The 27,655-nt window shown below is 33.9% G+C and overlaps 1 protein-coding gene across 1 annotated transcript in view; it reads left to right on the top strand.

The window, feature by feature from the left end:
* The window catches only part of LOC119662268 (tyrosine-protein phosphatase non-receptor type 21), a 31,698-nt gene extending 4,780 nt beyond the window's left edge, over positions 1-26,918 (top strand). Inside the window, exons 2-8 of the mRNA XM_038071861.1 lie at positions 12,803-14,034; positions 14,141-15,072; positions 15,132-16,200; positions 16,547-16,765; positions 16,826-17,002; positions 25,077-25,400; positions 25,682-26,918. Of these exons, the coding sequence (XP_037927789.1) occupies positions 12,803-14,034; positions 14,141-15,072; positions 15,132-16,200; positions 16,547-16,765; positions 16,826-17,002; positions 25,077-25,400; positions 25,682-25,810 (4,082 nt within the window). The 3' untranslated portion in view covers positions 25,811-26,918. The remainder of the gene's footprint in view (positions 1-12,802; positions 14,035-14,140; positions 15,073-15,131; positions 16,201-16,546; positions 16,766-16,825; positions 17,003-25,076; positions 25,401-25,681) is intronic.
* The last annotated feature ends 737 nt before the right edge of the window (positions 26,919-27,655 follow it).

The following is a 27,655-nucleotide window of genomic DNA, read 5'->3' as shown; positions in this document are numbered from 1 at the left end:
CAAGAGTACTTTATACTCTAAGCACAGGGAAGATCTGGAGCTTTATCTGGATTTTTTTGGCTTTAATATGTTTGCGCCAAGTAAGTCGTCTGTCTAGGTAAATACCTGAGTACGTTATATTATCTGCTTGTGGTATGTAAATGTTATTTAGTAAAATTGTTAGAAATGTACTTCAATTTAAGGTAAAAATGACGTGTCTAAATTTTAGTTCAATAATTTTAATTCGAAATTTTGACAACCATTTCTCCAGCCAAAACCAACTTTTTTGTTTAGGCATACAATTGCCGTATCAACGGTGACAACTGAACTACTTATTGGGATATCAAATGTATAAAGTACATACAAGATAGGACCAAGAACACTTCCTTGTGAACCGTCAGCTTCTATTGGGAAGTTGCGTGGGAAATGGTGCATGTAGATGCTGCGTGGGAAAGTCATAATGTCCTGTTGCAGGATTTGGTTGGAGCACCTCTTTTACGTAATCAGCAAAACTGTTAGATTTTTCTTCGTTGCTTCGCGCTCAGTTTCGGAGAGAATTTCTTATTGGAGAATCGGATTCTATGGGGGAATTTATACCTTTGCTAGCATTCCATAAGGATGAATGTTTTTTGCTATTTCGACATAGGTTTTGAATATAATTATATAATCTATTTTATAAGATTATATTAAATTTCGTTAATAATTCAATTTTATATTCTTTATTTAATTAATAATAATAATAATAAGATAAGATAGATAATAATAAGATAATAATAAATAATAATAAACAATAATAATTAATAATAAGAACTTCAACATGTGTTTAATTATATATATTAATACATAAAACATAATTAGATATTAAACAACATGGTGTTTATTAATATACTTCATGATATCATTGCTACTATAGGGCATAGTACTGTCTTCACTACCGAACATGTTAATACCATTTTCACTAATCAAAATCACTTACCCTTGCATACGAAATCATTTAGTAAGGATGCAATAAGAATGAAGAATGGAAGAAGTGTCTCTGACTATCATTGAACGTTCTTTCCTCTCTATTTCTTCATTTTCTAAAAAGGAAAAGGAAAAATTTTGTAAATTTAAAACAAAAAATCACACTTCACCGATTGCCCTTTCGATTACAGCAAGCATAAGATTGCAAAACAGAAAATCGTCACCATATAAGTCACACAAGCATCCAAACTAACAATATGAATAGAAAATATAGTAACAATTTCTATACTATATCACACACATCCTCTCATACGCATATTCAATAGCTCTTTTGTATGTTTCGAACACTTAAGATCATTGTGTTATATACAGCTTTTGTAAGCCTTAATTGTTCTACAATCCAAAGCTCATATGTGCTTTTAGCTGGCTATTAGAGCTGACTGCTTTGAAATCATGGGAGACATTATTTTGATCTGCATTCGCAATCTGTATATTATTTGTCAGTGCCTCAAGTTTGTTTATCTCGAACTAGATTTCAAGCATAAAGATAATATTACAAAGAAATATGCGAGACCAAATTGTCTACAATAAATAGCAACAAAAGATCAGTTTGTCAGTCTATGTTTACACCTTTGATATTATTTTTTTGTAGTTCCTACTAGAAAAAAGTTACGATTAATAAAAATAAATAAAACAACGTGTAAATTTTCACATTTTAACAATTTTTCTTTGACCGAAACCTGTGTTATCTTTTATTTTATATTATCTAATTTATTAACAAAAGGTTTATGATCATATAATTACTTTTACGGTGTTCACGGGGCACTGGTTATCGAGTTATGTGGTCATGTGCTAATAACCAACTTTGTGCGACCCCTATCCTTGTTTACAGATTATGTGGTTATCGCTATACAACGAATTTTAGTGTGGTAAACAATATAGTTCCTGTATGATTTTGCTATAAAAGTCCCGAATATGCATACTTTACAATTAGCTATGTAAATGATTTAGACAAAAATCATTATATTTATATTGATTGTTTTTTAATTATAAGTTATTATACAATAGAGTCAGAAACTTTTAGATAAAACTAAAACCGAAGATATTCTAAGAATAACAAACAGCAGCAGCAAAATTTGGGATATTTTCGGCTTGATTGAAAAAGACGATGGTTTCATAATTTAGTTTGTAACAGGGTTCGTATTTGCTCACTCATGAGCAGCTCAAGTTCATGAGCAAAAGCCAATTGAAGAGCTGCTCACCAGCGTGAGCCTTCAATTTGCTCGTATTGAAGAGCTGCTTATTAGGTCTCACGAGCTGAGAGCTCACGTACTCAACTGCTCAATAAAAAGCGATTTATTTTTGATTTCCGTATTTTCAAGTTCTCTATTAAAAGATATAAAACAGAAGTTCATGTATAATAATACCTTATACGCATAACTACACATAACACTTAATACAGGTAATTTCTTTACGCATCACTATTTGTAACAGTGTATGGCACATAGTGCACAGTAGTATTGAATATCGCTCGCTGCCATTCACGAAGGCTCGTTGTCTTTTACGAAGCATAACAGTGCACTGCATCAAACTGTGCGAATAATGCATTTCCTCGCTTCGCTTCGTTTTTTTTATATTTAAGCTACACGAGCTATAGGATGTGGACTCTTTAAAAAAATATTGGTAGCCGTAATACCAGTATGCACGATTCGCAACGAAGACTTACGCTTTTGCTTGATATTTGCGCCTACGTACTAAACCTCATCTTAACACTGTTCCTCTTCTAACCATACATCCTTCCAGAACCACATTTAATCATTACTTCGGATGGTGGTGATTCAACGATTGCTGTCATCTCTTACTGTATTTCTAGCTCTCTCTGCTGCTCTCTGCCTTTCTATGATTCTTTTCGAAAATACACATACCAGGTTCCAGTTTTCTGGTGACATCAACATCAGTATACATCGCTTCGTGTGTATATACTGTTTTGTGTGCACACATGATTCGCGTTTAGGCAGTGGTTATGGTGGTTATGTGCTTATTTGCAGTGTTCAAAAGTACAGTAATCCCCCTATAACGTGCTACCCTTATAACGCGTTTTCATATTACGCGATTTTAATCCCCCGTATAACACGGGCATTCCCCCATATAACGCGGGAATTTGTAAAGTTCATAATTAGCTTCACGTACCTTTGCGTATGGGGGTATACGGGATTACCACTATAACGCATTTTCCTATAACACAGAACCAATCTACGCGTTATAGGGGGATTACTGTCATATAAAATTTAAACAAATGGCATCACAAAAAAATTAATTTCACCGAATGGCACGACAAATTATGAATTTAAATTTGAAATCACTAACATCTACAGCTGGTGTTGTTCGAAAACAAACTGTTGAGTTTAATATGTTATTTGATATTATTTTTGTTATAAAATTTTTATATATTGATTGTATAAAAATAACCAGATAATCTACGTCAAAATCTGTTCACGGTGCATCAGATTATTTTTAATTTTATAACCACATAACTCGATAACCAGTACCTCATGAACACCGTAAGCTTTACAAAAATCAATAAAGAATCTGAAAGCGGAAGCTCTTTTTGGGCTAAATAAAAATATATACCTTGTGATCTTATTTGTTCTTTTTTTGAATTCCCGCGCTTATCCAAACGGTAAATTTTTTTATTTTCACGCTGGCAACACTATTATACACATTCTGTCAAAGTTTAACGCATATCGTACGATTAGTTTTTGTTTGGCGTCTACACAAAGAAGTCGAAACATTTTCGTGTGGCGATTTTTAGCTGAATTTCATTCAATAAACGTGTCGTTGTGATGTGGCCAAAAAGATCATTTCCAACGCAGATAGCGACCCCACATCCCACATTCATCGAACGCATCATAACTGGTGATGAGACATGGGTTTATGAATTTGACATGCCCACCAAACAACAATCGATCGAATGCCGAATGGTGCTTCGAAGGTGAGCCGAAACCGAAAAGAGAACGCCAAAGTCGGTCCAAGATCAAAGTTATGCTGACTGCTTTCTTCGACATTCGTGGTGTGGTGCACTATGATTATTATATGTTGTGGAGTTGTGGCCGTTGTGCGTAAGGCCAGATTTATAGACGAAATACTCATGGATTTTACATCACGATATCGCACCGGCTCACACAGCGTTGGTTGTGTCGCAGTTTTTGGCCAAAAATTCACCAATATCATCAGCCAAGCACCGTACTCTCCAGATATGGCCCCGTGTGACTTTTTCCTCTTCCCCCGACTCAAATTGCCATTGCGGAGAACGCGTTTTGAGACCATAAAAGAGAATTCGCTGCGTGAACTAAAGGCCATTCCTTCGGCGGCCTATAAAACTTGTATGGAAAATGGATCAAGCATTGGCATGTATATATTGCCACAGGAGGAGAGTACTTTGAAGGCGATAATAAACAAAATTATTAAAAATTAAAATTTTGCGTTTTTTAACTTCTTGTTCTTTTTTGATCAAATAGTATATATATAAATATAAAGAAATTTTGGTATTGAAAATATGAGTTATAGTTTTTCTTAGAAACATTACCAATAACTGAAAAGATAAGTTACATTTTTGCTTGCTAAGACAAAACTAAAAGTGATTAGATATGAAGTCTTTCCTTCTATTTAATATATGCAATTCAATGTTGTTGAAAGTAACAATTGGTAAAAAAACTAACACCGGTGAACTAGGGTTTTTTAATAGTGAACGAAAATAAACAGTACAGAATCGTAATGTGCTGCTCATGTCCGAAACTTTTTTCTTCATTGATTTATTCATTGAATCTTTTTAAATACAAAATGACAATAATTTTGCAAATCTTGAAAAACTAAAATGTATGCTATTAAGCTAGGGTATTCATATATATCAATGATTTTTTTTAACGCGGTTTATTGCAGTTGCGACTTGAGTCTCTCCCGAATTTAGGTGCATATTGGCGAATAATTTATTCAACAGTTCCTAGATTTAGATCTTTGTGTAGATTTATGTTTTTGACATACCACGGAGCGCACGTACTTTGTCGGAAAATTTTATTTTATACGCTCTGGATATGTTCTATATTTGTGTTACACGCTGAAAATCACAGTTCTATACCATAGGACCAAATTAGCTTTAATATTGATTTGTAAATTAACGATTTATTATCGAGACTGAGTTGCGATTTAGTAGCCAATGTAATTCTTTATATTTAAGATTTAATTGACATATTTTGGTTTCAATATGCCTTGTACACGTGAGTCGGATTATAGATGTATTCCGGGATATTTCACAGAATGTAATTGAGCTAACATATATCCACATTATTGATATTAACTACAGTGCGTGATTCTGTCCTTAGAGTAAAAGTTACTTGAACGCATTTAGCTTTATTCCCCCTAATTCTTCATTTAGCAAGCCACTTTTCAATTAAACTAAGATGTGTACGTGTAGATAAATTTTATAATGCTATAGTGCAGTCACTATAGCAATATCGTCTGCGAATGTCGTCAGCAAATTGTTTAGGTATTGTGGGATGTCAGAAGGTCGACAGAAGCCAGCTGGCGTAAGTAGATGTATTACACCAAGATGAAGTGCAAGCCTGCCCACCTGAATCAGCAGGGGGGCTTAGACGCAGATCACACCGATGAAAATATTAAATGACTAATACTACTAACGTAGTCCCAGGGTGGGATAAAGTCCCTTAGAATGACAGGGACGGGTTTGTGCGGCATTCACTTTCCGGGACGCCGGTAGAAATTCTTCTTATCCTCGCTGTACAAAACAAAAAAATAATATTATTTCTTTAATTATTCGATGTAGGTTTTTGTAATTGCGTTTACGTATGTGAATCAGACAGGTCACACCTCTGTAGTAGTAGTCACTAACTCGGCTTTATGCCTTACGTTTATAGGAGTAATGTTTTAAATTGCTGAAATTTGATTTTTTGCATTATTTAGTTTCACATCTGTAACTATTGAAATAAACGCTGTCTTACTTGAATACCACATTCCACACTTTCACACTTTTCTTTTAAACAAATAAAAAGAAGTTTTGATTTTTAGTTTATATTTTTTTATAATGTATTTAATTTATAATGTTATAATGTATTTATAATAACAACTATGAGCGTATGTATTTGTCTTTGCCGCCCTCCAATCTGCACAGAAATTTGTATTGGCTCGCGATCGCATCTGGTCTGGACAGTCCTGTCTTAAACGTGTGGATTTAAAAAAAAATCACCACTTTACTCCATACGTAAACAAGTTTGATTGACTTCTTTTCGCGTCAATATGTCATTCCCACAGAACACGTGGTATCACGTTGTGTTCTCAGATCAGAAAAAGTTTAACTCGGAAGAACCAGATGGTTGCAGTTATTATTTCTATAATTTGGCGAAAGAAACTCAACAGTTCGAACACGACAACACCCCAGTACACACTGTCTGTGTTGTAAAACCCTACATTGAGTCTAGAAATATTGCCCTTCTGAACTGGCCACCATACTCGCCGGATCTTAATACAATAGAAACTGTTTGAGGATGGCCGGCTAGAGAAGTTTATGAATCTAGAGAACAATTTTTAACTAAAACTAAACTAATTGAAGCTATTCAGCGAGTGTGGGCTACAATTTTGCTTGACTACATAAAAAGTTTGTGTGATTCATCTCCCAGTAGGATCTATGAGGTCATAATGAATGAAGGATGCTCAATCCATTACTCAAATAATTTATGATCATAAATGAATCTTTAATGCTAAATGAATTTGCTTTTCTTTAGGTAAAAAGTTGTTAACTGTATTAAAAAAATGAAACAAAGTGTATGTGTCATTTTAATACTTTCTTAGTTTTTCAGGTACTAATTTAATAATTGTTGAACAAATTCAATTGTTTTTGTTTTTATAAAAAAGAATATTTTCCAATTATAAATATAAACTAAAAATCAATATAATACTTCTTTTTATTTGTTTGAAGAATATAAAGAAAAGAAATTTAATATATAGAGTAGGTGCTATTCAAGTGAAACGCAGTGTATTATATATATTTTTTTTTTCAATGAAGAACATGGTTGATATTATTATGTCTTAGTTAGTAATTAAAGCAATAAACTTAATCGCGATTTAATAAAAAATCTGTTTCGTTGCGGAATGTTTTACAAAAATTATGATTTCTGTTAGTAAACAATAGTGTTTAGAGCCAAATCGTAAAAAATATGATTTTATAAAACATAGACCATATTTTTTTAAATCTGTGGTTTTTGAGTTTTTTTTATGTTTTGACTGTCGTCCATATTGAGTATTAGTACCGCATTTATTTGCTATATTTCTGGCTAAAAACAAATGTACATAATGTTGCTTTCATATGTTAGAGCTATGATAATCCATTATGTTGCAAATATCTCACTTAGCGATATTTATTTGTAGATTGGAAGGGTATTGTCGCGAAGATGGTGAAGATCTTTAGCAAAGGGGTGTAGATTTATTTAATAAAACTTCATCTTAACACTTGGATTAGCTGGTGTTCAACTGTTTTTATAAAAATACCGCGAAATTGCTTATTTGCCTCATATCAAGGGTCAAAAAAATTTCCAAAGGCTCGTTCAGATGTGTGGTGAAAAAATCCCAATTTGCCTTTTTTAATTTTCTAAACATTTTTCTGAGCAAGAGTATGAGCTGCGGCTCATGAGATCTTATGCGCCCAATTTAAGATTTTATTATTATTTTTTTTTTTTGTGAAAAAATGTCATAAAAAAAGATTTAAAATATTAATAACCCTAAACTAACTATAACATGGAAATAATCAAAGTTCTTAAAATAAACAATAAATATATTTTTATTGTTTAATAATAATAATAAACTAAGTTAATTTCAAATTATATATTTTCACATATAGCGTTTATAAAAATAAATAAAGCAAATGAACTAATAAATCGCTTTTTATTAAACAGTTGAGCTCGTGAGCTCTCGGCTCATGTGCAGCTCTTCAATATGAGCCAATTATGCGCTCACGCTCATGAGCCAATTTTGGGCTCACGTAAGAATTGGTTCTTGCTCATGAGCCTGAGCTGCTCATGAGTGAGCAAATACGAACCATGCCCTAAACATTGATAAAAATTTTCCTATATTGGCATTCAATAATTACAATAATTTACAAATATTTCTATTGTAAACTATTTGTAAATTACAGTTTTCTTCAAATACGAGATCTCTATATTTTATATATGAAGTTTTCCATAGAATTCAAAAATATAATCTTTTTGTCCAGTGTACCGTTTTCCTATTATTTACGAAAAACCGTTCTTTTGGTTATTTTCCAAACATCACTCTGCATATGCCCCAAAATTTTTTTGTGAAGTTCCTGTACTTTACATTATATATCAGATAAAAGCTAAAACTGGTACGAATATTCTAAGGTACATAGCGTCAAAGTGACTTAATTAGTTTGGCTGCTAATTAAATTTGCAGTTATACATCCTATCAATATGATAGAACATCCGTTGATAGTGTTTTAATACAAACATTTTGAATTGCTTTTTTGTTACCGTCATTATACATTTCTTTTACCTCAATAGTCTAGACTACCTTTTAAGTCTTGCGCTTAACGCATTACGGTCCGGTACCAGATGCCGTGGACCGATTTTGATGAAAATTGTGGTTTTCAAAATGAAACTAACCGTTCCTGAGATGTAGGATGGCAAGTTTACTTACCAATGGGCCAATACGTATAGTGATTTTTTGTCAAAATAAAAATATTCATTCAAATAAGTAAAAAAATGATTTATTTTATATATTCAATTAAGTCTAATGCAAAATTGTACAAAATTATTAACAAATGATATTTTTTATTTGTTGATATGTGTTTTATTTACAATTTTATATTAATTTTAAAAAAAAACAAAACAATTTTTACATTTGTTGCATTCAAATAGCGTGTGAGTATGGCACACAACGCATCATCGAGGACCACCTTCTACTTTTTCGGAATAATGAACATTATTGTTAATATTATTAAAATATGATACAGTTGAGGCAAATATAGATTCAGTTATCACCGAATTTGGAGATGTTGGTACGTACATCAATAAATCGTTGACAATGTTTTCTCGAAACTATAGTTGGGATAATGGCTTCTGCTTTTCATGAGCTGAAACCATAACATGCAGTTTCCAAGCATTCACCATCATATTACCTAATTAATTTATAAACAAAGGTCACCACGGATACTCGATAATTGGTCAAAGCGTTGTCGTGCAAATCTACGCCATCCATAAGCTGGTTTTATTTCGCTATTGCATTTGAGACCCTTATTGTGATATGTGCCTTTTTAGAGCGATCATGACGTTTTTATTTTTTTCTTGTGGATTCATTTTTCTATGGTTAGTGAGAACTGTAACGAGTGCATTGTCTCTCTAAAGTATGGCTAATACCTCATTTTCTCAATCAGAGGCAGTTGTATTCTCTCCTTTAGCATTTATATCAGATATTACATGTAACACTAATCAAACTAGTACAATACCCACCTAACTTTTTAATAATTGTTTGTATTCTTTCACTTCAATATTTACTGGTAATTCACCATAAGAGGGGATTTTTTTTGTTCACTTTGGCACATCAAACTCTTTTAAGCTCATTTTCGTCTCATCGACTGACTGATATTGAAGCTCCAGCTAACCAGCAATAAATAATGAAACTGGAGCATGTTCATCTATGACATTGTCATTAGTTTGCTCGGTACCATTAACTTCGCCAACATTATGCGGCATATAAACAGTATTGACTTCAGAAGATAATTAAAGCTCCTTCATCATTATTATTTTTTGTTTCTAAAATAGACATCACCTCTTTAAGTGTTAAGCAATTTTCTTTTGGCATTTTTCACAACAACTCCACGTATTAGGAACAATTTTTGAACTAAGAGCCTGGCACACATCAGTTCGGTCCATTGGTAAGTAAAATTACCAGTGAACTATACTCAAAAATGTATTCAATGTATTCGAATGAAAGGTATGGATATATAAAACAGGGTTATCGATTATTGAAATTAATAATTGTTTTTTCAAATATTTTATTTCAATAATTTTTTTTATTTAATTTTAAATTCATCCAATTTTGGAGTTCAGGAAAATTGTCTCCCATTTGGATCCAATTTATTGGAAGAGAATTTCCTTTAATTTCTTTTCTCAAAATAAACTATATATTGATACAATAAAATAATATAAAAGATAAATATTATATGCAAAGATATATACTCGATTAAAGTGCTGGTAAGTGAAATTACCAGTTAATCCGAAATGGGTTAACAATGAAAGCACTTTGGTTAATCAGTAAAAATGATTTGATCGTTTTTTTAAGTAGTTTTGCATTCGATTGAACCAATTTTCGAAATAGTTTTGTAACTCTGAATTTAGTGTCTTTAAAACCAGTGTTTTAAATGTCTTAACGGCGTAGAATTATTTTACATTTGTTGTTGTTATTATTGTAATCCGCACGGGCCTGCTTGTGAAACCTTTTTGAGGGATGTTGAACGGCACGTGGTTGTCGAAATTGACGAGTGGCTCAGAGACGCAGACCTGACCGTTCTTGGAATCGCATTCTACAGTCACTGGATATGGTGTTTCAAAACCAAATGTCGAACTAAGTTGATCGATTCAATTTTTTCTCTGAGACACAATTAAGAATTACGAAACATTGTTATGACATTTATGGTAGAAAATGTCAAATTTTCGCACAGAAATATGAAAATTCATCTGGTAATACTTAGTGTTGCCTAGGCGCTAGGCGCTTAAAAAGCAGTCCACGTATTGAGAAGTTTCTATACTAAGAGCAGCCTTCAGACCTTACTTTGAACTGACTATAAAGAAGCGTCACTCACACGATTTGATGGAATTTTTTAAAAAAGGAAAATATGCATTACTTCTAACGTATTATGATATTCAGTTACTTAAAAGAGAATCAACATATCCGTTTCCGGCGATTCAGAAAACAAGTCTTATAACTTCAGTTTTTGTTGCGTCGAATAAAGCATTTTTGTTTGATAGAGCATGTAATCTTTTCTTTGGCTTACCCGCTGTCCTCCTATCCTCCTTATTTGCATTCCCAGCTTTTTGAATTGACAATACAGTTGTAAATATTCATGATACACAATCGATTAGCAACTGCTGTGCTCTATGTTTTAGTTTGGTCGGTCTTTGTTCGCCTTTGTCTACGTTTCATCAAAATCTCACGTCTCCATATATAATTTCAATTAAAGCGTAACAAAACGTTTTGTATGGGCCGCAGATTATGTACATTCTAAAATGCATTCTAAAAGTGCTTAATTAAAGAAATTAACCGAGAAGTAACAAAAGCCTATTCACTGTAATTGTGACCAATGCGTTCAAATACGACGCCCACTTCGAAACGCTGCCAGAATTGATGCCAAGTGAGAATTGGACATGTTCGAACTCACAACAACGTAAATAATTACAGATGAAATCAAATTGGCAGGTCCCTTCGCATATGTCAACAGCTGCAATGGACTGTTGAAAAAAAAGTTTTTTTTTTTTGTTTAAATAAGTCAAAAAGTCAATTTGTTATTGAAAAAATGTGTCTGACTGTCTGACTAAGTGAATGTTCCATAATGAGTACTTGTTGTTTAGAAGTTATTTTTCTGCTTCTGGTTCTGTGTTGTCGAAAATGCTTTTCCTTCATTTTATATGCAGAGTCTCTCTTGATTTATAAATAATTTGTATTTCTATCGGGAAGGAAAACTTTTCATGGTATGTGACTTAACAGACGTACGGACGCAGTCGATTCGTGTAATTCTATTTGTCATACATACAATTTTTATTATTGTGAAATGATTCACTATAATGTAAATAAATAAGTTTAGAGATAAAGAGCGTGACATGCGTGGTTGGCGATACTTAACACAACTAATCACTCATCAAATTGGAGGCAATCAGCGGTATTAACTACACTCAAATCTTGTCGACTTGTTCGCTCACATCATTATAAAAAGAATTGATCGCAATAAAAGTTTGTTCACCATCATTTTAAAACAATATTGAAGATTCCCTGAAGTACACTGATTAATGAATTAACAAATTTAGTTAAATCCACCTTTATTCACATAGAAAAAAATTAAATAAAATAATAGAGAATGTTGTATGTTTTTTATTAGATCTCAAGTGCTATGTACCTAGCTTTAAATATCTCTTTCACAAATAAAACGATGGACACATGTGGTTAAACTAAATTTCTGAATGATAAAAGGTACTTCTAATGCCACTATATATACTTTAATATATTAACATAATCTATACCTGCATTTAAGTGTTATCTTAGCAATAAAATTATTATAAGTTTTAATGGAAAAACAATTTCTTACCTCCCCATAAATTATTATTTCACCAATTCGGAGAGAATTGGAACTTCATATCTATACTTCTTAATGTTCTTGTATATGTTTTTGTTTCGCAAAATGAAACATTATTATCTATCATTGGAAATCTATAAAAGAATATTTGGTTGTATTCCTTCACTTATTACATCTAACATATCTCACTTTCTCGCCAGGCGGGTTAAGTTACATTCTCTTAATAATAGCGGATTAAGGTATTCAACATTTCTTCATCTACTCCTGATTTAGCTGTAGTTTCGCATAGACCGTTGGTGGGTTATCATGCTTATGTGTCGGAGACTGAGAAGTTGAGGCACACAATTCTACATTCGATATGCATAGATCGTAAAACTGCCTCATTACAGTTCTCATATCCATTTCATTTTCACTAAACACGTACTTTACTTAAATGATTTCATTGCTTTATAATTTAAACCTAATTTGTTTGTTTATTCTGCTTTGCAGATACATCGACTACAGTTGATTGCACCATTAGTTCGGAGAGCAAGGGTCAAGAATGTCTGGACAATGTATGTCAGCGTTTGTCAATACAACAGCCTGAGTTTTTTGGTTTACGCTATATTGTGAAGGGCAAGGAGAATGAGTTGAAATGGATCGACTTGGATCGTTCATTAAGTCGTCAGCTTGAAAAATATGCTGCGGGAACAAAAATATTTTTGCGCGTACGGCATTATGTAACCACAGGCGTACGTCATTTGAGTGACGAGGTGCGTTATTATTATTTTCTGCAGCTAAAAAGTGATATATACGAAGGAAAAATTGCCTGCGACATACGTACAGCTATTCTCTTAGCGCTTTATTGTCGACAAGCAGAATATGATAGTTATCAAAATGATAAACAAACTAAGGACTATTTAAAAAAATCAATTGCTTTGCCCAAAAATCTGCAAGGACTCGCTAACGATGAAAGTCTCTTAGATAGCCTTATTATTGAAGTGTTGCAGCAAAATGCTGGCATACAGCACTTGACTCAAACCCAAGCCGAAGAAATGTATATACAGTGTTGTCAGCAGCTGGAAGGTTATGGTCAGGAACGTTTCCAAGCCAAAGACACACTAGGTAATGACTTGGTACTTGGTTTAGCTATAAATGGCATGGTAGTCAATGCAGAAAATGGCCGGCAGTATTTTCCGTGGAAAGACTTTCATACAGCAACTATCGATAAACGCACTATTAAAATAGAGCAGAACAAGGCCGATGGTTCTATTGTTGGTTCATTTATATTTTCAGAAGCTGAGACGGCTCGTTATTTCTGGAAGCTATGCATAACTCAACATAAATTTTTTAAACGATATATTGATGATGATACATCAAGCACCGGCGATGTTGAAAGTTCAAATGGTGTTTCCATAGGTCCAGATGCCATTAACAATACTGCGTTTACATATGATTTTAGTGATTCACGAGAAGATTTATTATTAGAACAGCAGCAACGTGCCATCTATACTTCAGGTGCATCCACAAATGCTTTGACTGGCAATCAGGAATATATCTCAGCTCAGTCACTGCAACAGCAACATCAGCAAATGCCACACGGATTGATGGCTTCAACGAATTCGTCTGCACTTATGTCATCGAATATTTCTTTGGCAGCAAGTCATCAGTCAGGTGGTGGCGGTGGTGTCCTTCCTCCACATGGAGGTACCAATTTACATGGTCAGAGTTGGATAACTAAGGTAATTTACGATACATATATATATTTTCAAACTAGTAGTCTACTAGTTTGGAAGTCTACTTTACTATGAGTGTTTAAACATTTTATTTTTTCTTTTTTTTTATTAGGAATACTCACACGATTACGCATCTTCACAGCATTTGTCGAACAGCATTTTGGACACACGCCTACAGAGCAGCTCATGTTTAGATTTAAGTAACAATAATTTACATAGTAGTAGTAGCATTATTAGTCATAATAATAATCACTTACTTACGGCTGATGCCCATGAGCGCGAACGTCTCAAAGCTATGTTACCTACATATCGTCCAGCGCCCGACTATGAAACTGCAGTGCAATTAAAATATCGTACACCATCTAACGAACCACATAATTTACCCTATCAGGCAACAGCCCTGGCAATGACGGCGCCACCAGCAATGCCAGCATATTATGCTGGTTCTCAGCCAGATGTGCACAATACTGGTGCTTACACAGATGGAATGTTACTGACACATTTAACACCACATCGTTATCCAGATGTAACTCAGCCAGCAGCGACTATACATGCGCACCATCATGTAAATCTAACAACAACAGCACCTGCAATTTCACCTAACATGACTGCAAATACTGGCAACGTTTATGTAGATTTACCACAACGATTGCAAATAATTCGTTCTAAACCACCTCCACCATATCCAGTAAATCGTTTGAGCTCTTCATCTACGCCTGATTTAGCTGTAGCTTCGCATAGACCGTTGTTGGGTTATCGTGCTTATGTGTCGGGGTCTTCCCCGGATCTAGTATCAAATCGTAATTTTTTGAACTCGCAATATCAATACGTAGGTGTCACCAGTGGAAGTAGTGCCATATCTAATTCATCAACAACAGCAATGATACATCAATACCCGTACATGGGCCATATAGGTCATTCGCAACCATATCTACCACACGGAACATTCGAAAATTTAAACATGATTGAAGAGCAACCATCTATTATGTCACAACTGCATCAATCAGCGCTTAGTCAAGCAGCTGCACAAGTAGCCAGTCAAAAGTAAATACAAGCATAAACCATTTAAACTTTTAATTTAAATTGATTTTTCTTTTTGATAGCTATGAACAAAAATCACCAACATTACCCACAAATGTTTATCGGCCATCATCAGCATCTCAAAATCAGTCACCTTTGCACACTCAACCACCCACCACTGCCTCTCCACCGCCAACTACCTTACAACGTAATGCCATAAGCGGTTCAATAGAACCAATTTACGAAAATGTGCCACTACCACAGTACACAACAACAAATAATTCGACCACACCGTTAGCACAAAGAAACACAGAACAACGTGCATCTGGTTCCTCATCACGTACCAATAGCGATGCTATGCGTAATCGCACTTCTTCCATACAATCAGCGCCAGGGGGTATGCACGCACAACCACCAGTACCAGTGCCGGTAACAGTATCGGTGTCGGTGCCAGTACCTGCTGCAAGGCATCAACATCATATACAACAACACCAGCATCACCATGCCGCAACAGAACTGGATGAAATTTCTATGAATATTAAAAAATTTGGATCACAAGCACATCATATGGATCGTGCTGCCAGTACGGAAATGCAATTCTTAGATCCAACACCACCACAACGTGCTCTGCGTGCTGCATCTGCTGCTCCTGCCATCAACATTAATCATGGTAGTCAACAAACTACCGTTGTAACTCAAACACCACCACCACGACAACATAAAACAAACCTTTTGAAAACCACTTCAAATATATCGACTGTTGACGTTGTCTCACCTGCATCCTCAACATCTATTTCCCAACATACATCATCTGCTCATGATGACTCGTTATTACAGCAATTCGGTGCCATGAATTTGTCTTCTAATTCTTCCTCAATGTTTAATTCCACTTTAAATAGTACTGGAACGACATTGCATAACTCGACCTCTTTGTCAAAAGACGGCAAACGCAAAAAACGCTGGAACATACTAAGACGTAGTAAAACTCCAGATAAACAAAAAGCAGCAACTTTGGGGCGTGAAAAGGTGTCTACTTCAAAATTAGCCACTAAAGTAAAACTGGTTCAAGACGATTTCCATTTGCCGCAACGTTGGTCAACTGGCGCCTCTAAATTACAACCTATTTCGGGACAATATTCGAAAGATAAATTGGTAAATATGTATGAAATTATTAATATTGTTTATAGTGTGTTCCACTTTTATATGTAACCACAACCAATTTGTAATAAAAAAATATAAGACTAAAGCTAGTCTAGACTAGTCTTTTGCAAACAATTTCAATTTTTATCGTGATCTTCCGATATTAGATAATTTAAAGTCGTTAAATTTTTCTGAGAATTTTCCGCGAACTACTTATCATATTTTATTTAATATTTAACTTTTTTAATATCCAACTGTTGTGGACTTTGAAGAAAATAGAAGTTGCAAAAGATAATGATCATTAACGTTTTGATTATAAACGGGAATATATGTATATTATTTTCTTTTTAAATTTTAGTGTCAAATTTTAAATGATAAGTTAAACGACTCGCAGCTTTTTATGGAATTCGAGAGCATACCTAAACGAAGGGAACACGCAGAATATAAGTGCGCTTTACTAGAGGAAAATGCTACCAAAAACTCAGATCCTACTTTCATACCTTACGACGATAATCGAGTACGGTTAACTCCAACAAGAGAAAATCGACATGGCTATGTAAATGCATCCTATGTTTCCGTAAGTAAACTTTAATAGTGAAACAGATATTGTAATTTCAAATTCTGCGTATGTACTTAGGCCACTGTTGGCACAAAGCAGCGCTTCTATATTGTCGCGCAGTCTCCCCACGATGAACTGACGACACGCATTTTTTGGCAATGCGTCTGGGAAGCGGATGTTTACTTAATTGTACAACTATCAGAAGAACTAAGTTATATCCCACCGAACACAAATCAAAGCGTTGAGTTTGGTCAAGTAAGTTCAAATTTATAATAAGAAGATTGATAAGTCAATACACTTCTTACATGTCATATTTATACGCGTATATTTTAAAAAGTAAACTTCATATTATATACAGTGGTCAAAAAAAGTATTCGTCATTAACTAAATTTTTGAGCAATGTTGCAATAACAACAAAACGAAACAAAAAAATGATAAAATAATAATGCAATTTTCAACGATTGTAATTCTATTGCGAAGTACCAAAATACAGTAATCTCCCATATAACGCGGTATCCTTATAACGCGTTTTCATATTACGCGATTTCAATCCCCGGTATAACACGGGCATTCCCCCATATAATGCGGGGATTTTTACAGTTCATAATTAGCTTCGCGTACCTTTGCACGTATGTATCGGGATATACGGGAATAACCCTATAACGTGGAAGCAATCTACCGCGTTATAGGAGGGATTACTGTACAAAGTATAAAAAGTATTTGTCATTTATGCAACAGACTGCGATTTTGATAACAATAACTGTAATTTAATATTTTGTTATACTTTCTTTACATTTTATTACCTCTATTAAACATTCGTCCATTACAATCTGTTGCCTTTGTTGCTTGTTTGAAAAGCTGTGTTTTCTTAATTTAAGCTCCAAATGACCTCAAAGATGTTCTATGGGGTTTAAGTCCAGATATTGCGATGGTGTTTTTTTTATCACTTATTGGCAGTTATATAATAACCAAAGCTTAGTGTTGTAACAACCTTTTTCGGCCCTATCTACAGCTGGGGTATACTCAGCGAGTATACCAGGGTTCGTTATAAGAAAATTTATCTAAGTAAAATAATAGAGACACTTCTGTTTAAAGTAGCGTTTATTATTTAACAAAAAAAAAGAAAATATAATCAAGTTGTGGAAAGCGATGTTGAAAATGTTGCTAATGATGCAGAATGTTGTAATGATGTTGTAGACGGTGTAGCATGTTGTAAAATGTTGTATGGTGTTATAAATGTTGTAACGATGTTGTAAACGGTGTAGGATGTTGTGAAATGTTGTATGATGTCATAAACGTTGTCACGATGTTGTAAACGGTGTAGAATGTTGTGAAATGTCGTATGACGATTGCTTGCAGTGGTGCGCAAGTTGCTAACCTTGAAGTGAAAGAAATTCCAAATAGGTAACCTCTAGAAACTCTAATATCAATATAAAGCAATACCTTTGTCAGCAAAAGCCAGACAAGGGTTCCTTCCTACTGTTACGCCTGGCCACGTCCGTCAGCAATTGCCAAACGCTCGTTGTCCACACGCCTCCTGACAGTGTTGGTGACTCGTCGCCCATTCCTCCATCAGCTATGGCCAAATGGAAGTCTGGATGACTAGTTAAATTACTACGCCAGCAAAAGCCAAGCAGAAGGTAACTCAACTGGTTAAATTACCCTATGCCAGCATAAGCCAAGCAGAAGGTAATTCAACCATTATCACTTCACCCAAACTAGTTTATCCATTCACATGGTGATCGTCAGCAATGGCCAAACGAATCAACATATGCCTGGACCAACTAGTCCGAGCTCCCACTATTATCCCTAATAAAAGTGACTTACCTTGAAGTGAAAGAGATTCCAAATAGAAAGATTTGGCAATTTCGCTGCCCTTTTATTTGAAATTCCTTCCATTACATACAAAAACAATAATTATTTTCAAATAAACAAAGTCCCGTAAATTTGTCAAAACAAATTTCTTATTGTTGTACGCATTGCAATCAAATTCAACAAAAATAACTGCATCACATAAAAAATGCGTGCACAATATTTTTCTTAAATTTGTTTATGCAGACAAACAAGAGAAATAGTTACAACAAATTTAACTAATTTTTATTAGCGGCAAAAAAACTAATCAAAACATATTTTACTTTACAGGGTCATTCATTTATAAAAAATGTTTGTCTTTGATATGTAATTTACAGGGTCAAAAATAGGTGTTACTGCAGAAAAATTTTATTGAATATAGAAATATGTTTTATTAAGTGGATTTAAAACTCATTATAAAAAAACTCATTATACTATTAATTAAATTTGTGAGCCTATTGTCACTCTTTTGTTATTTTTACTTTTATTTATTGCTTTATTGTTACTTCTATTATCATTGCTCTTATGCATCTTTTCATGCTCTCATGAGTGTTGCTCTCGGAGTGCATTAATGTAAGAAATATAATAAAGAAATGAAAGTCAGTTTTGACTGGACACTCTTAATCAAACGGACGTGTTTTATTTAAACTCGGTGTCTGACAAATTCAGAAGTGGGATTTAAAATAAAGAGTGCAAATAATAATTTATTGGTAATAAGTGTAAACAGTTATTAATGAAAATAATGGATTCGAACACAATGGGAAATGCAATTGACTTGGATGATTTTCCTTCGGTAAAGGAAAGTAATGTGAAAACGCAATTGCATGAACATAATGATGAGGAGAAACAAAGTGTCGCCGATGTTAATACGGCAAACGAAAACACCACCGTTTTGGAATTGAAAGCCGAAGTATTGCGTCTCCAGCGGACATTGGAGTCATTAATACAGCCTATCAATGCGGTGGCGACGTCGATGCCGGAATTAAATGCGAATAAGTATTTTGTGCCGAATACTGCTCTACATGCAACAAGTCAAACTACAACTACAACAAATACAGTGAGTGTTTCTTTGCCTTCGATAACTGTACCTAACCAATACATGAACAAATATTCGTGTGCATCAACAAGCACAGTGTGGCCTCTGCCAGCGTCACATGTAATAAATATGCCTTATGCGTCTACGTTGGCGCCAGTAATCTTTTCAACCCCTGAGTGTGTGCAAAAGTCGCCGTTGATCGCGCCGAACATAGCTGTAGCTGCTACGTCAGCAGAATACGCACCGTACATGCAGAACAGACAAGATCAAACCAATGTGCGTATGCAGTATGAAACAAATATGAATTCGAATGTTGCTATGGCAATGCAGAGTGCGAGTAATTACTGTAATATAAGAGAAATTATAGATGCTTTGCCGTCATTCGACAACAACAGTGATGACGTCACATCAGTGCAGTTTGTTCAAAGTGTTGAGCAATTAAAGAATGCATACCAATGGAATGACCATATTGTTCTATTTGCTATAAGAAGTAAATTGAGAGGTGCCGCAAAATTGTGGATTGATTCGCAACCAGTATTTCGTAGCTGGGGTGAATTTGTGATCGCATTCTTAAATGATTTTCCGTGTGTTTTAAATGCTGCTGATATTCATATGCAGTTAATGAGCAATCAGCAGAGAAAAAATGAAAGCGTTGTTGAGTACTATTATCGAATGTTAGCTATTGGACGCCGCGGACAACTCGAAGACCAAGTGGTCATAAGATATGTAACCATCGGGTTGTATGACGACGGGTTGCGGAAGACATTATCTGCGATGCAATTTAAAAATTGCTCAGATTTTGTGCGGTCGTTACAGAACAGTAATGTAAGTGTACGAAGACCAGTAGTACGTTACAATGATAATCAATATATGCCGAATAAAAATAACAGTGACTCCAGTGTAACTCGTGTGGTAAAAACGGGACCGGTTTGTTATAATTGTCGGGAAAATGGGCACATTTCGAAAAATTGTCCAAAACCGCAACGAAAGCCGCGTTGTTCAATGTGTTCAGGAAACCATGACACAAAAACGTGTAATAAACGAAATCCAGTAAATGCGATTGAAAAACCTGGTATTATAATTAAAGAAATATGTATAAACAATATTTTATGTAACGCTTTGATCGATTCAGGCAGTGGTGTGTCAATAATTAAGCGTAATATAGCCACTATATTGAAATGTAAACTAATAAAATGTGTGAAAACTTTGAACGGTTTTGCCGGCGGTGAATATGTGTGTTCCGAAAAGACAGATAAGTTGTCAATTACTATTGATGAACAAAAGTACAAGTGCGAAATGCTAGTGGTCGAAGATGATACCATGGCATATGACGTTATTATCGGTATTGACTTATTGTCCAAATGTCGCGTTGTGATTGAAAATGGAAACTGTCAAGTGTTTGCGATAACACCTGAAAATTTTAAGTGCAACGAGAATTTATCGGTAAACGAACAAAATGAGTTGCGTAATTTATTAAATAACTATTATGATTGTTTTGGCGAAAATCTAAATGAACTTGGTAAGGCGAAAACAACGAAAATGGAGATTGCGGTTACATCTCCAACGCCGATAACAAAAAAACCTTACAGCATACCAATTCCTAAACAACGTGTCGTGGAACGAATTGTTGACGAATTATTAGAGTTAAATATTATTCGAACATCAACTTCAGAATACTCGTCTCCTATTGTTCTTGTACCGAAATCGAATGGTGAAGATCGTTTATGCATCGACTACAGGGCATTAAATGCTGTAACGGAAAAACAGCCATGGTCAATGCCTACAGTAGATGGTGTTCTATCAACTCTTGCGGGAAAAAGATTTTTCACAACTTTAGATATGATGTCAGGCTATTATCAGATTGAAATTGCTGAATCATCGAAAAAGCTGACAGCGTTCGTCACTCATAATGGTCACTATGAGTTTAACCGAATGCCATTTGGCCTCAAAAATGCTCCGTGCGTATTTCAAAAGATGATGATGAAACTTATGGAACCGCTGAGAGGTAAGGTGGTTAGTTATGTTGATGAAGTCATTGTGGCATCTGAAACAGCACAAGAAGGGCTTGAGAATTTAGAAGAATTTTTGAAAATTATTCGCAATGAAGGATTGACCTTACGCCTATCGAAATGTTATTTTATGAAAGGCAGTGTATCGTTTTTAGGTCATGAAGTCGACGAGAATGGTATAAAACCTGGTATAACGAAAACCATTGCGATAAAACAATTTCCTATACCAACAAATGTAACAGAAGTCAGACGTTTCTTGGGACTTACAGGTTACTTCAGGAAATTTGTTCAGAATTATGCACAAATTTCTCATCCGTTAACACAGTTAACGAGAAAGAATATTGCTTTTAAATGGTCATTGGAATGTGAAAATGCTTTCCTCAAACTAATTGAATTGTTAGCTAATGAGCCGCTTTTGGGAATATATGACATTAATAAAGAACAAGAAATTTATACTGACGCAAGCAGTATTGGACTTGCAGCGATATTAATGCAACGTGAAGATAACGGAATATCAAAGCCCATAGCATATTTTAGTCGATTATGTACAGATGTTGAAAGCAAATATCATGGATATGAATTAGAAGTTTTAGCGGTAGTTGAAGCATGTCAACGTTTTCGAATGTATCTTTTGGGCAAACATTTTAAAATCTTTACGGATTGTTCAGCTATTTCCAGTATTAAAACAGTAACACCAATGATTCCACGAGTCGCAAGATGGCTGTTAAAATTGCTCGAATATGATTATACGTCAAGTCATCGCCCAGGTAATTTAATGGCTCACGTTGACGCAATGAGTCGAGCTCCTGTTGAACCGCCATGCGAAGTTGATGATGTATCTGCAAATTTAATGATGATTGACATTTCGAATGAGGATTGGATTTTGACAATGCAACAGCAAGATGCAAATTTACAACAGATCATTGATATTTTAAAAGGACGTGTCGATTCAACACAGCGAGAGCAGCATGAGAAGGAATTCATTTTAAAGGGAAATCGGCTCTATAGAAGACATCATGATGGGAAAGAGTTAATGGTCATACCAAAAGGTATACGATGGAGAATTGTGAAACTTTGTCATGATGATGCTGGTCATCCAGGTGTGGATGGCACAATAAAACGTATTAAACAACATTTTTGGTTTCCTCGATGTCGAAATTTTGTTAAGGGGTACATCAAATCATGCATTGAATGTTGTTATAATCGAAGTACAGCAAAGACAGAATGTCAACTATATGGTATGGAGATACCGAGGGTGCCGTTCGAGGTAATACATATGGACCATCTAGGACCTTTTATTAGAAGCTGCAGTGGTAATGAATATATCATAGTGATCGTGGATGCACTAACTAGATATGTTGTAACTGTCGCTGTTAAATCAACGAAAACCAAACCTGTATTAGAAACACTTAATCAACTAACATTGTATTTTGGTCTTCCCAGTAAAATCGTTACTGATAGAGGTACAGCTTTTACATCTTCAGCGTTCGAAGCTTATTGTAATAGTAACAATATTCAGCATATTAAAGTTGCCGTACGCACACCACGAGCTAATGGTATTGCTGAACGTGTGAATCAATCAATTCTCTCTTATTTAAAGACGTCATCAGATACAAAAGATTGGGACACAAAACTTCGTTGCTTACAATGGAAGATAAATACAACAATAAATTCAACAACAAAATATTCACCCATTGAACTAATTTACGATTTTCCGTTAAAAGACATCAGTGGAAATAAACTGTTGGCTGCTGTAACAGAAGAAAATATCAATATCGATGGTCACGAATTAAGCGCGCGTCGTGAGGATGCTAAAAAGAACATTAAGGCTGCACGTGAGGTTTGGAAAGCTAGATTCGATGCTAAATATAAAACTCCACAACCGTATAAAGAAGGTGATCTTGTGCTTATTGAAGCAACGCTTCCAAGCACAGGCGAATCAAGAAAACTTGGCATTAAATATCGCGGGCCATATGAAGTGAAGAAAATTCTGCGATTTGACAGGTATGTCATTGGAGACATGGTGGGTGAACAAAGAAAACAACGCCGGTATAGCACAGTCGTTAGCAGTGACAAACTGAAACCATGGTGTTCATTATTTCCTACAGTCGACGATGACTACGATGAAGATAACGATATTAACATATAGTAAACTTGAAACTCGAGGACGAGTTAATATCAGGATGGTCGAACTGTCACTCTTTTGTTATTTTTACTTTTATTTATTGCTTTATTGTTACTTCTATTATCATTGCTCTTATGCATCTTTTCATGCTCTCATGAGTGTTGCTCTCGGAGTGCATTAATGTAAGAAATATAATAAAGAAATGAAAGTCAGTTTTGACTGGACACTCTTAATCAAACGGACGTGTTTTATTTAAACTCGGTGTCTGACACTATATTTTAATGTAAAATTTGGGCCTTATAGTGTTTAACGCAGAATGCTTTGAATCATTGTCCCGATAGAATTGAAAATCATTACCAATACCCAGTTTTTTTTTGCACTTTTCCTCAAATTATGCTTTAATACATCGATATAAAATTTGTGATCTATTATTTCACTTATTACTTCAATATTCTCCACACCACAGATGACGCTATATATTCCCAAATTACTACTCCGCCTCCACCATGTTTAACAGTAGCAACTGTTCTTGCGTTCTTCTAGCTTCGTATTTTGTTTTCTATACACAATTTGGTTGGATTTGCTCTCATCAACAAAAATTACATTATACCAAAACGATTCTGGGTCTTTTACATAAGCCTTTACAAATTGTAGATTTTTAATTCTGTTTATTTTTTTTACAAATGGTTTCTTTCGTCCAATTCTTCCTCTATAACTATAAATTTTAAGCGAATTTCGAATAGTTTGTGGTTTGACCTCTTTTCCCAAATATTTTTGAACGTTATTATAAAAAACGCTTTTTAATAAGGAGCCAAACGCTGATTTCTTCACAGAAAATATAAAAAAATGGGTCTTCCTCGTTTTTGCTTACCAAAATTGCAGTCTGTAGCATAAATGACGAATACTTTATTGTCTTTACTTGCTTTATATTTTGGTGTTCCACAATAGAATTGCTTTTTTTGTTATTTTATTTTTAAATTCTTGGAGTAAAAACAATAAAAACAAATAAACAGAATACAATCGTTGAAAATTGCATTATTATTTTATCATTTTTTTGTTTCGTTTTGTTGTTATTGCAACATTTCACAAAAATGTAGTTAATGACGAATACTTTTTTGACCGCTGTATATGTATAATATATATAAATATATATGTTAAGTATATATGTATACAATCAAACTTCCATAACTTGAAACTTCTATAACTCAAATTTTCTACAACTCGAACTAAAAAGAGTGCAACAGGGTTTTAGAGAGCAAATTACATGCAGATATTTTATCTTCGAATTTTTTTTTACCTTTTTTGCAGTTTCAAGTTTATCAGGAATTTTCTCAAACCACTGACCGTTGTATTACGAGCAAGTTACGTCTCTATCACGTACAATCCAGGCGTTATCGCTCTGTTTGGCATTTAAACTATACCGATTGGGCTGAACAAAATTGCCCACGCGAAGTTAATCATTTTTTGGATTTTCTGGAAGAACTGAATTCAGTGCGCATGGCTTCGACACATGAAGTACCTCGTGGACACAATACAAATCCACCAGTGCTTATACATTGCATAGAAGGCGGAGGCCGTTCTGGTGTTACGTTGACAGCAGATTTACTTTTGTATACTTTGGACCATAATGAGGTGATTCGAACAAAACTTGTATTGCGTATAGATCAATATGTTTTTAAAATTTCTGTTTCTCATTATTTATATAATTTACGCTATTCTTCTCTAAATTCAAAAATGTTGATAAAACATTCATTGTTCATTGTTAAGAAAAAAAATTAATATAATATTATTTGTGTTTTTAATTTGTTCAAATGAGCTTCGCCGCTCAAAAATTGTAAATTGTAAATATTATTTAAAACGAATTAGTTTCATATATACTAGTAAAATATATATTATGTTATTTCTACTTTCAGGATTTGGATATACCACGTGTGATAAATCAGCTGCGGCATCAGCGTGATAGTATTATACCATCATTGGCGCAGTATAAATTTATATATAGTTTACTTATAACCTATTTGAAACGAACTAGATTAATTTGATACAATACTGGAGTTAAAGGTAACCACATTTTGAATATGTATATTAGTGTTGGAATAAATGCTATACATTCAATATACATATATTCAACAAAGTGCAACTTAAACTATGTTTAGTATCTTAAGAATAAGGAGTAAGCAGAAGTGACTTCTTAGCTATAAATATATATACCTACACTGCAGTAATAAATGTGCCGCCCAAATTAGTGCATTTGTTGCTTAACGGATTAGATATCAACTAAGTTGAATTAGAATAAGCAGATATTATCTTTAACTCCACAGACTGCACAACAGGAGTGAGAATATAAAATTATATATATGAAAATAAATACGTATTTTAGTCGGTAATATAAAGTTTTATAACATAACGTTAGCATATATGTTTCGAGCAAATTACTATCTAAAGCGTATTTACAGGGTGCTTCCAATTGTTGACTGTTGTTGTTATTAAATACTTATTAAATAAAGTTAAATTTATAAAAAAAATATGAGCAAATATATATAATATAGTATAAAAAGTCTGTGTAGTAATATTAGTAAACGCTGCAAGCAGTGCAGTTTAAATATGTCAAACATTTCTTCTTCAAAAGCGTTTATGTCTTAAGAATAAATAATTTGTTGTCAGTCTCAAACCGTATATTTTTTTATTCAGTGCAAATTCAGCAATGATTGCTTTAATATTTTTACTATATATAAATGAATTAAACAATATCTGACAAAATTCTAGCGCATAACAACAGTCGCACCCTTAGTCAGTATAATTATTAGACAAAAATTAAAAAAGATTACTTTTTGATAAATGTCTCTGTACTTTTTATTTTATGTCCTCTTAATTTTTTTAGGATGTGTTTGTTGAATTTGTTATTTAAGTTATATATATTGTAGCTGTAACTTGTATTGTAACTTGTAGAATATTCATAAATGCTCAATAGAAACAAGCTACACTACTTCCTCTTCTACAGTACTATGCCTTAAACATGTAATATTTATATGCAAAGTAGTGAATGTAAATTAATATTTTTGCTACTTAGATATAGTCAGCTTAAAGCGTGACCGAATTCATATTTAGAGCGAGATATTAAAAATTTTAAAAAATCAATAAATTATATATAAAATAAAATATAAATCGAACTATTTTTAATTTGCATTTTTTTTATTCGCATGTATTGTCGAAACAAATTTTCTGGTAGGAAAATGGCTAATATTGGCAATTATATTAGATAACATACAAAGTAGCCCAAAATCATCTACTTAATCAAATACATGGCTATACCTCATTTGTAATAAAGGAATCGAAATCGAAATATTATACCTATTAAGTATAAAAGTGCTACTTTTTTGGAGCCTCAACTTTGTTGGTAGTTGCTTCTAACGTACTCCTATAATTCCACTCAAGAACCGCTTACTACCGAAATCAACTGCGTAGTCTTGACCAGAGTTCGTATTTGCGCACCCATGAGCGGCTCATTCTGCTCACTGCTCATGAGCCGGCAAAAAACTCTTTTCATACGATGTCTCACGCTCACGAGCGAGCCCAACTACAGAGCTCACGCTCACAAGCAAGAGCCGCCATAAAGTTATAAATGGGCTCACGCTCGTGAGCAAGAGTTTGAGCTGCGGCTCATGAGATCTTATGCGCCCAATTTGAGATTTTGCTAATATTTTTTTTTGTGAAAACGTCATTAAAAAGATTAAAAATATTAATAATAATATTAATAATAAGTAAATAAAATATGGAAATAAATAAAGTTCCTAAAATAAACAAGAAATATATTTTTATTGTTTATTTGTGGAAAATAATAATATTTTATAAATTTGTTTTTCAAATTCAAATTATTGTTTCATTAT

Source organism: Teleopsis dalmanni, chromosome X (assembly GCF_002237135.1).
Source record: "Teleopsis dalmanni isolate 2A chromosome X, ASM223713v2, whole genome shotgun sequence".
Classification (NCBI taxonomy): Eukaryota; Metazoa; Arthropoda; class Insecta; order Diptera; family Diopsidae; genus Teleopsis; species Teleopsis dalmanni.
This window is presented reverse-complemented; position numbering and strand designations above follow the sequence as displayed.